This window comes from Garra rufa, chromosome 22, assembly GCF_049309525.1.
Source record: "Garra rufa chromosome 22, GarRuf1.0, whole genome shotgun sequence".
NCBI lineage: Eukaryota > Metazoa > Chordata > Actinopteri > Cypriniformes > Cyprinidae > Garra > Garra rufa.
The window spans coordinates 11,488,265-11,499,677 of NC_133382.1; the positions used below are offsets into that span (position 1 = coordinate 11,488,265).

The 11,413-nt window shown below is 38.4% G+C and overlaps 1 protein-coding gene across 1 annotated transcript in view; it reads left to right on the top strand.

Annotated features, from left to right (window-relative positions):
* Positions 1-6,489, top strand: part of top2a (DNA topoisomerase II alpha) — a 32,816-nt gene extending 26,327 nt beyond the window's left edge. The window contains exons 31-35 of the mRNA XM_073827989.1: positions 3,070-3,247; positions 3,348-3,415; positions 3,523-3,639; positions 5,725-5,966; positions 6,253-6,489. Coding sequence (XP_073684090.1) covers positions 3,070-3,247; positions 3,348-3,415; positions 3,523-3,639; positions 5,725-5,966; positions 6,253-6,384 — 737 coding nt within the window. The 3' untranslated portion in view covers positions 6,385-6,489. The remainder of the gene's footprint in view (positions 1-3,069; positions 3,248-3,347; positions 3,416-3,522; positions 3,640-5,724; positions 5,967-6,252) is intronic.
* The last annotated feature ends 4,924 nt before the right edge of the window (positions 6,490-11,413 follow it).

Genomic DNA, 11,413 nt, shown 5'->3' on the forward strand with positions numbered 1-11,413 from the left:
GCGTAATGTGAGGTAAACGGCAAAGATAACAGGGTTTTCAAAATGAAAACAAACAAAAAAAGTAAAACTAAACTGGCTTTCGGTGACTGTGCTTGCGTGTGTTTTTTTTTTTTTTGTCCTAAAAACTGACTGGCTCTGAAACGCTCGCTGTATGGATCAGACGCTTTGGAGCAGCACAGCACGCACTCGCACAAATGCGACCACGGCAAATTTTAACTCACACATTCTAAAATATTTGTTGCATATGTCCAGTGCCACTTCAAGCTTTTGTAAAATTAAAACCCAAACATCCAAAAGTCTATAAGGAAGATGAACTGATAGCGTCGCGTGTGGACGCAATGATGTGTGTCATTAATCGATCTATGTACTATAACATGTAAAACGGGAACATGAAAGGAATATTCTAAAAGCAACTCATGTAAACAGCTTAATCATATTATTGTCTTATTCAGAATAAGGTCATTAATTAGATTACTGGTGTCCATGTAAACGTAGTCAATGTGTAGTTTAGAAAGCTTTATTGATTATTATAACGAAATTTTGTGAGATCTCTATAAATTCAGTGCTTTTAGTGATGATAATAAAGGGACCGCGTATTGTAGCCTACACTTTCCAGACTACAGTCCATTCAGAATTTGTATGAAACTGTCTTTTTTCGGACACATACACGCTAGGGTTGTGCCGATAGACGATAGTATCGTGTATCGACGATAGTCAGAGATATCGCCTGTTGCTGATGGCTTTGGCGATAGTTAGACGATTATTATTATTATCCGTCAACAAAGAACTTAACTTTAGCAATGCAGCACAGAGAGTCTGTTCTAGGATGCTTCAGAAACTTGCCGCGGTATAAACACACGCATAGAGAGGCCACAGCGCCTTAACGCACCTCGTGCAGTGAAAATGGGAGATTTTCATCATACAGTACGGTGGTAGATTCACTGATTCTAAAGGAAGTGTTATATTATATTTACATTGCAGTCATTAGGATAACAGAGGTAGTAAAACCTGGTTCAGGCTGAATTAATTACAATGTATCATAATCAGTCTGTATATAGTAAACATAAACATTCATCTCAGTAACGTCTATAGGCGTTAATTAGAATTACGATGCGATCAAATGGCGCTAAACATACGCACGTGAATTACACGCGCATCACTTCTCCGCATTCAATATGAACTGAACTACAACATCACCCTCATGATAACGGTCAGACATACAGCGGTAACATACTCGCAATATGACGGGTAAAGAAAGATTCATTCATTTACATTCTGGCACGCACATTTACAACTCACTCACTGACGATAGCAGAGAATGAAACCGAAAGTAACTTGAACAACTCCGGCAGATCTACAGTCAGCGCTCTGTACATGCACAACTTAATCATATGTCAAGAGAAAAGTCTACCTTTACAAAACGAATAAGGAATTTAGTACATAGATAATTAATTAAATTAGCACGATAGTATCGTGTATCGGCGATCTCTCAGGCTGACGATAGGGCGATATGAAAATTGAGCATATCGCCCAACACTAATACACGCTGCCATGTTTAGGGAATTACATCTGAATATTTATGCTGGATTCATTCTCGAAATAGCAGTGAGTAACACAGTGATATCAAAGTAATGTACGGGGCAAAAATATAAATGTGAAAGCAGCCTCAGGGATTTAATTCTGGAGCCGGTCTACCACTGATGTCGCGCGTCCTGAGCCAGATTTTAAAATTAAAATACTAATGTAATGGCAAATTGATAATTAGTTTCGTTTTATTTTTAATTAAGTTAATTTAGAAAAAAACGTTTGGAGCATATTTGTTCGTAAATATAAGTTGTTTTTTTATTGTATTTTTATTATTTTTAACGAACAGCGCCCAGCGGTAGACTGTCTGTTTGATCAGTTTGCCTACTCAAATCATCATGATTCATCATGAGATAGATAAATTTCTCTCTAAAGGCGCATCCAAAAAGGATTTTTGTTACGCTGACTCAGAATACACTAGTTTATTAATATATAATTTAAATAAGCTTTACTCTTTCCGGCCCGACACATTCAGTGTTATTTATCTTTGTGGCAATTTTCAGCATATTGTGTGCTTGAGCGCGGATCTGTTCCAGCTGCGCTGCTGTCTGTAACGGTCTCGAAAGTGAAAGCAAAAGTGAAGTCTCCTGTTGTTTCCACCAGCGCGACCTTTTTTTCTTCACCATAATTTATGGATGTCTAAAATATTCAAATAAGGAGAAACCAAAAACAGATAAACCGGTGCCCGCCCGCCTCTGAACTTTGACGTGAAAATTGGCCTTGAAGCCCAGCAACTAGAGGTGTAAAAAAGTCGGCCAGTCGACCGGGGCTGAAATGCAACGCTCTAATTGACTGCTTTGATGCGTTACAATATGGTAGGGCATTGTTAATGCTTACAGCCGAAAAATAAATCGTTTTTTTTTTTTTAACGATTGTGCACTGGATTGTTATCTAAATCTGCAATAAAATAACATTATCACAGCTTTAAGTGAGGGTGCTATTGATTTCGTTTGAGGGTGTTTAGCACCCTCAAGCACCCCCGTAGAACCGGGCCTGGGTTTAGCGCCTCTGATTAAAGAGCGTCAGTGAAAGAAATGTCACATTTTTGCATTGTGCTTTGAAAACGGCAGCGAATAGCCTAGAATTATGCTTTCAGTTAGAGTAGAAATCTTATACAGTGTTACAGTTTGTCGACCTAAAATGGTAATTGTGCATTAACAGCTGTCAACCATGTCGGTACGCAAATGCGCTCTCTAAACTTGTTTACACAACGCATTTTCTTATTTTGATCGCACATGCGGACCACTTATGTGCACCCCTGTGTATATACACATAATGGGGTCGCGTCAGTTTAAAAAGGAAAAAATAGGGTCGCTCTCAAAAGTTTGAAAACCACGCACCCAAGCTCTTGTAATTTAATCTTAATTTTTGGCCACATCTACATCAAGTAGAGACTGCAAATCATGGAAATCCATTTGACAAAAGTGTGGGATCTCTGTAAGTAAATTGGAAAACATAAAAAAAAATTGAGTTGTGTCTTTGCAGCTGCAGCTGAAAAGAAGTACAGTCTGTCAAGCAGTGAAGATGAGTTTGATGACTGGCCGAAAAGCACTAAACAAAAGCGTGCCGTCATTGATGATGATGATGATGATGATTCCTTCAACCCAGAACCCAGCGGTGCACCTGATAGTGACATGGATTCCCCTCCTCCTGCACCTGTTGTGTAAGACTGACCGCTCTTCTACCTTTTTGCTTCATTGATCTTGCCTGTTGTCTATTATGACTATCTATATTATTCTATAATATTTTCTTGATTCTTTCAGGAAAAAGGCACCAGCGAAAGCCAGCAAACCAAAAGTAGAGAAACCTGAAGCTAGCAGCAAGTCTGACTGTAAGTACCACATAGCTTTCTGCCAATCACAGATCATTTCTGTAGATTTGTCTGTAAATTGATCACCTGGTAGTTGGTTTACTTGTTCACTCTTCTTGTTAAACTAGCTAATTCTGAGACCAGCCAAGAGCCGGCCCCTAAACCAGTGAAGAAAACAGCTGAAGGAGCCACCAAGAAACCTGCCGCAAAAAAGACAAGTGCTGCTGCAAAGAAGAAAGCAACAGGTATTTGAATGTTACCTTTTCAGAGAATGGAGGAATTTTATTAAAGTTAAACTTAAAGTTCCACAAGGACAGTGATGGCATAAAATTTTCTTGGTGTGAGGAGCATTTTAAAAATCTAAACTTTTTTTTTTTCCACTCAATTGTTTTTGTGCAATGGAAAGATTCCGTAGATGTTAAAGGTTCTTAAATGAATTCTAAATGCCAGTAAAGAACCTATGGTACCTCACAAAAGTGAGTACACCCCTCACATTTCAGCAACCATTTTAGTATATCTTCTCAAGGGACAATAAAATATATCCAAGTTTCATTTCTATAGCAGAGTAGTCAATGGGCAGCTTGTATAGCAGTATAAATTTACTGTCCTCTGAAAATAACTCTACATACAGCCATTATTGTCAAAAGTGAGTACACCCTAAGTGATTACAGCAATATGTTGTTTAACATGTCCTATTCATGTTTGTTTTTGTCTGCTTGACATGACCATACAAAGTTGTGTATCTTGTAGAGTTGTCACGATACCATAAAAATGACTTACGATACTATACCAGCTGAAGTATCACGATACCATGCAGTATTCTGTTAGTTTATAATTCAATTCTACAAAAAAATCAATTTCATAAACAAAAAGATGTAAATGAAAACAGACAAGATTTTTCTCTGAATACTAATGTAAACAAAACATTTTAGCACTGCACAGAAGCTGCATGAAGTGGTATTTAGATGTGGTATTTATAAATATAGACTGTATTTATAATTGCATAAATAATGTTATGAGATTGTTCTAAACACAAAACTCTGAATATAGAAATATGTTGGAAAAGAACATATGATGTGAAACAAAACCGCCAGCAAGTGGCAGCAGTGTTCATTATTGAATCACTGAGTCATTCAAACGATTCTTTCAAAACAGCTGAATCCTTCAGGAGCGAATCAAATGACTCGTTTTTATGAATGGCTTAGTGAATCAGTGATTCACCCAAACCAACACGGATTCGAACACAGAAACGAAAAAGACACAGACGTGTGTGTGTGTGTGTGTGTGTGTGTGTGTGTGTGTGTGTGTGTGTGTGTGTGTGTGTGTGTGTGTGTGTGTGTGTGTGTGTGTGTGTGTGTGTGTGTGTGTGTGTGTGTGTGTGTGTGTGTGTGTGTGTGTGTGTGTGTGTGTGTGTGTGTGTGTGTGTGTGTGTGTGTGTGTGTGTGTGTGTGTGTGTGTGAGTCGTGGTCTGATGAGACCAAGATAAACTTGTTTGGCTCAGATGGTGTCCAGCATGCCCTGGTGAGGAGTACCAAGAAAATTGTCTTACCTACAGTCAAGCGTGGTGGTAGCATCATGGTCTGGTGCTGCTGGTACTAGGGAGCTATAGTTCATTGAGGGGAAACATGGATTTCAACATGTACTGTACATTCTGAAGCAGAACATGATGCCTTCCCTCCAGAAACTAGGTTGAACGGCAGTTTTCCAACATGATAATGATCCCAAACACACCACCAAGATGACAACTGCCTTGTTGAGGAAGGTGAAATGGTGGGGTAGCCAAGTATGTCTCCAGACCTGAACCCAATTAAGCACCTTTGGGGCATCCTCATACGTAAGGTGGAGAAGCACCATGTGTCTAACATCCAGCAGCTCTGTGATGTCATTATAGAGGAGTGGAAGAGGATCCCAGCAACAACCTGTGCATCTCTGGTCAATTCCATGCCCAGGATGATTAAGACAGTGCCGGATAACAATGGTGCTAACACAATATATTGACACTTTGGACGAGTTCACTTAGGGTGTACTCACTTGTGTTGCCAGCTATTTTGACAATGGCTCTATGTTGAGTGATTTTCAGAGGACAGTAAATCTATATTGCTATACAAGCTGCACATTGACTACTTTAAAATATATCCAAGTTTCATTTCTATAGTATTGTCCCTTGAGAAGGTGTACTAAAATGGTTGCTGTAATGTGAGGGGTGTACTCACTTTTGTGAAATACTGCATATTTTTGAAGTGTAAATTCTTTGTTTTAGTAATGAATGGCCTGTACTTTGTCATTATGTAGTATTTTCCTATTAAATAATTAATGAATGCTTTTTGTAGATGCAAAACAGCCCTCAATCCTTGATGTGCTCTCCAAGAAAAGCCCTAAAACAACCAAAGCCACCAAGAAGCCTGCTGCTCTCAAACTGTCTTCTGACTCGGATAGCGCAGCCCCTGCTGTGGTTGAGAAGAAACCAGCCAAAAAGAGGAAGCCCGCTCTGAGCAGTGACCAGTCAGACAGCTCAGACTCTGACAGTGGCAATCTCATGGCTCGCCTCAAGGGCAAAAGCACTGCTGGAAAGGTATTATTGCCCTTTACTGTTGTGCAAAATTAGTGTTAATAACATCAACGTTGCACTAGTCAATACCAAATCTCATAATTCTCATGTTTAATAAAAGGTCGTCATACTATTTTATTGTTGTAAAAATAATGAATATTTTTAAGTGTATGTTTAAAAAAAAAAAAAAAAAAAAAGTAAAGATATAACAAATTTCTTCATGGCATCCCTAGTACAGAGTTGTAGCCATAGCTATAGTAGCTTTTTTAAAAGCTTGATAGTTTAATCCTGATTTCATTCCCCATTTCAGAAAGCAAAGAGCTGGGATGACGATGACAGCTTTCACCTGGAAGAGAAGATAGTGACATCTGCAGCTCCGAGAAGCCGAGTTGCACGTACTGCCAAACCTGTGACCTATACTCTTGATTCAGATTCTGATTAAATGTCTCCCTTCCTGACTATTAAATATCCTAAAGTAGCCTGTATGTACGATACTCGAAAGGTCAGCTGTTAGTTGTTTTTAACAACAAAGTTTTTTTTTTTGTTTTTTTTTTAAAGAATAAAAAATGTTTGAGGAAAGGTTTATACGTTAATGCAGAAAGCCTGTTTTATGTTGGCTATTTTTTTTTTTAACCGATTAATGACAAACTAAGAATCCGGGTCACGTGTGAAGCTAGTTTGTTTCTTTTTATAACGCGTTACATTGCTGCACATTAACATTGTTCACTGTAGCTTTTTATACATGTTGTATTGTCTTGTAAATATTTTCTATGTTCTCTTCTGTTTAAAGCTTGTAATAAATTTTCTAAAAGAGTTGTTTGACTGGTTTCTGAAAAGAATATTGACTGAGTTTAGTCAAGGGATTACTAGTAGTGCTGTTGGTTTTTAAGTTTCATGAAAATCTTGAGTTACTAACAATAGTTAATCCAAAGGGCTAGTTTCTTAAAATTCAGTTCCTTGCATATATATTTAGATTTGATGTTTGCACTGATAATAGATGTAAGGACCCATGTTAGAATTTGCATGGTTAAAAACATGACATTTAACTCTAAAGGCTGCTGATTTAAATGGGATAAATCACCAAAAATTAAAACTCACTTATCCTTATGTTTCAAACTTGTATGAATTTATTTCTTCTGTTGAGCCCAAAATGTTTTGAAAAATGTTGCTTGTAGCCATTAACTTCCATAATAGTATTATTCTTCCAAACAGAAGTCAATGTGTACCAGAAATTATTTAGTTACCAATGTTCTTCAAATTGTCATGTTTTGTGTTTAACAGGTTGTGTAAATGACAATTTTCATTTTTGGGTGAACTATATTTAATTTGTATAGTTGTTCTTTTTGAAGATGTACAGTGTTGGCTTTTGCTCCATCGGGGAGGTGCTTCTCTTATTAATGAACTCAATATTTGTCGTTCGGAACTAATTTTTTTAATAAAGTTCTGACTAATTGTTCAAGGCTTGTCTAACTTTAAGAAAAGGAAAGGAGGTGAAGTGAGGCCAAGTATGGTGACCCATACTAGGAATTTGTGCTCTGCATTTAACCCATCCAAGTGCACACACACAGTAGTGAACACACACACACACCGTGAACACACACCCGGAGCAGTGGGCAGCCATTGCTGCGGCGCCTGGGGAGCAGTTGGGGGTTCGGTGCCTTGCTCAAGGGACTCACCTCAGTCGTGGTATTGAGGGTGGAGAGGGTGCTGGTTATTCACCTTCCCCACCGACAATCCCTGCCGCACATGAGACTCGAACCCGCAACCTTTGGGTTACAAGTCTCTAACCATTAGGCCACGGCTGCCCCCCAAAAAAGGGGGTTATCTTAATTAGTAGCAGATGTCAGTATATGAAAAATTCAACCATCTCACATGGCTATGACTACATCTTTACTGCAGAGTATGTCATACGTTTATATTTAATAGAAAAGATTTTCAAGTTGGAAGTATGGGTAATTAAGATTTATTCAAATGCCCATAATTAAAGAATGACGGGCTGAACTTAAATGTTTCTGTGACTGGTGATGTTCTACAGTCAGACATTTTGGTATAATGGCCAATAACTGACAATTATTGACAGCTGCCCAAAGCAGTCGATTTTACCCTCAAGCCTCTTTATAATAGTTTGTGTTTATGTATGTGCATTTATACACGCATTATAAAGATGCCTAAGGCTAAAATTAGAAAATAAATGTGAAAAGTTAGGACACCCTATTGAATTCCATGATTTTCCGTATCAGGACATCATCAAAAAAAAAAAAAGATCCTTGGCTGGTCTTAAAATTTGGAAAATGAAACCTCAACACATGACAACACATTGTTGCTGCCATCAATCTAAGAAGAGTATTACAGCCGTTTCCAAAAAATTTGAAGTGTATTCACAAGTGGAAGACATTTAAAACAGACACCTCTCCTTTCAGGAGTGGACGTCCCAGAAAATTCGCCCCAAGATCAGACCGTGTAATGCTCAGAGAAATGGCAGACAACCCAAGACTCTACAGGCCTCAGTTAACATGTTAAATGATAAAGTTCATGACAATACCATTAGAAAAATATGGGACAAAAATGGCATGTTTAGAAGGCTTAGCAAAAGAAAGCCTCTTCTATCTAAAAGAAAAAGATGGCAGCACAGTTTAGGTCTGCATAGTTGCATCTAAACAAAACAAGTCTTCTAGAACAGGGGTTTTCAAACCTGTCCTGGAGCCTCCCCTGCCCTGCACATTTTGCTTGTCTCTCTCATCTAATACACCTGATTCAAATCATCAGCTCATTAGTAGAGACTGCAAGACCTGAATTGGGTGTGCCTAATAAGGGAGACATACAAAATGTGCAGGGCAGGGGAGGCTCCAGGACAGGTTTGAAAACCCCTGTTCTAGAATAATGTCCTTTGAACAGACGAGACCGAAGTAGAGATGTTTGGCCATAATGCACAGCGCCAACTTTGGTGAAAACCTAAAGAGCTTATCAGCACAAACACCTCATACCAAAAGACAAGCATGCTGGAGGAGGGCTGATAATTTTGGCCTTGTTTTGTAGCCACGGGACCTGGACACCTCACAGTCATTGAGTTGGCTATGAACTGCTCTGTATATCAAAATATTCTAGAGTCAAATGTGAGGGCATCTGTCCGACAGCTAAAGTTGGGCAAAAATTGGGTCATGCAACAGGACAATGATCCCAAGCACACCTACAACAAATCTACAACAGAATGGCTGAAAAGAAATGAATCAAGGTGTTGCAATAGCCCAGTCAAAGTCCAGAGCTCATCCTGACTCAAATGCTGTGGTGAGAGCTGTGCATAAGCAAATGCCACAAACCTTAATAAACTGGAGCAATGTTGAAAAGAAGAGTGGTCAAAAATTCCTCCAGAACAATGTCAGAGACTGATAAAGTCACAGAAAATGAATGCTTCGAGTTATTGCTGCTAAAAGTGAATCTACAGGCAATTGACTCATAGGTTGTCCGACTTTGTCACACATGGCCTTTTCCTCTTGGCTGTATTTTTCTTAAATAAATAATGACACTGTGTGATATGTCATGTGATGATGTTTATCTGAGGTTTAATTTTAAATTTTAAGACCTGCCAAGGATGGATCCTTTTTTATTATGTTCTGAAACAGTCTTAACTTTTTCACATGACTGTATATATATATAATTCGAGGGTAACACTTTAGATTAGGGTATAATCTTACATAATCTAAAGTGTTACCAAACTGTGTCATAAACAGGACATTATTATTGCATTATGCTGTCCTTAAAAAGCAAATATGAGTGGATCTCACCATAGTTATTTGCAACACCTTATTGCAGCCAGGAGATGGTACAATTGTCTCATTTACTTGCAACGTTTCAACCTGTCTTTCTCTTAATTGTCTATGCTCTTTTTTAATGCTATTGAAGCAACTGCATAATATCAGCTTTGTTCATCAACTGTGTTTACTGTTCAGCAATGTAATATCATAGGTGGGTTAAAAAGCATTCTTATTTGATTATTCCCAATGGACAAAGTCCCACCCTACATTTTTTCTCATCCATTTTACTCAGCTGTGTCAGAAAAGAGAAGAATTGACAATCACAGGCCCCCGGAATCCTCATAACACCACTGTTCTAAACCATGGGTTAACGGAGTCCTAGGATATCTGGTGTTGTTTTACATTGCTCATACTTTGGGGTTAATAAGCAATATTGGTTATTCATAATTGGTTTATTCATTTATTAAGTAGTGGTAAAGGCAACTGGAAGTAAACTGTTAACTGTCATAGTCAACGAATGCACATATCACTAACAGCATATGGAAGTCATTCTATCATTTATTAAAATTAAAATTAGGGATGCACCGATATGAATCGGCCGATCATTCTTGCGCGTCTTGTCAGTAAAGCTGGTTCTGTAATCAGCGGTAAATGCCATCAGGTGCGTGATTTCACGTTGAGCCGTATATACTACACACAGCCGTTGTTTACCGACGAGCTGCGCAAATCAATGTTCATTATCAGTGTGAATGTGCGCAGCTCCTCAGTGAACAACGGCTGTGTGTAGTATATACGGCTCAACGTGAAATCACGCACCTGATGGCATTTACCGCTGATTACAGAACCGGCTTTACTGACAAAACGCGCAAGTTATCGACCGATACATATCGGTGCATCCCTAATTAAAATGTAATTAAAAAAATCATGAGAAGCATGCTTTTGGCATTAAACAATAGCTTACGGTGATCAAACCTCATACCGTGAAACAAAAATACCTAATCTGTTACCTAAATTAGCCCAGTTTCCCAGTAATAGGCGGGACAGTATTAGTTAGTCACTAAGTAGCTGTTAAAGCACAGACCTTTTCAAGGAAAGTCTGTTCAATCAGTGGCCACATTTGCAATGCTTTCAGTCAGCTATTTCTGGCATGCAAGACCAAGTCCTATCTACTTCAGTGTGGAAATCCTAAAATCTCAAAGATGCTGGTCATACAATCAAATAATATTTCAAATCAGCAACAAAATCTGACATGAACAATCCCCCCATTTCTTATGCTCAAACAGTGTTAAAATAAAAAGCGCATATTTAAAGTTGCCGCAGCCAATGCACATGTGCACCCCTATGCATGCATCTCAGAAAACTGTCTGTTTCTATAGCAACTGGCATTACTAACAGCAGATGGAGTGATGCAATGACTTTACCAGCTGGTGACTGGCTCTTTTATTTAGAAGGCGGGACTTGTTCTGTCATGATTCACATTGAACTTTCTCCCATTCATAGCAATGAGTGCACCATCTTAGTATATCAAAAGTCTTTGATATAAGGCACACACTGTTAAATTTCTGATCAAGCCTCTTGTCAAAGCTTCTAGCTATACCATTTTAAAGGGCTGTTTACACAGAACGTGTTTGTGCATTGCTTTTCTATTGTTTTCTATGCACTGGATAGATATATTTGTGGTTATTCACACAGAACATGTTTTTGCATTCCATTGCACTG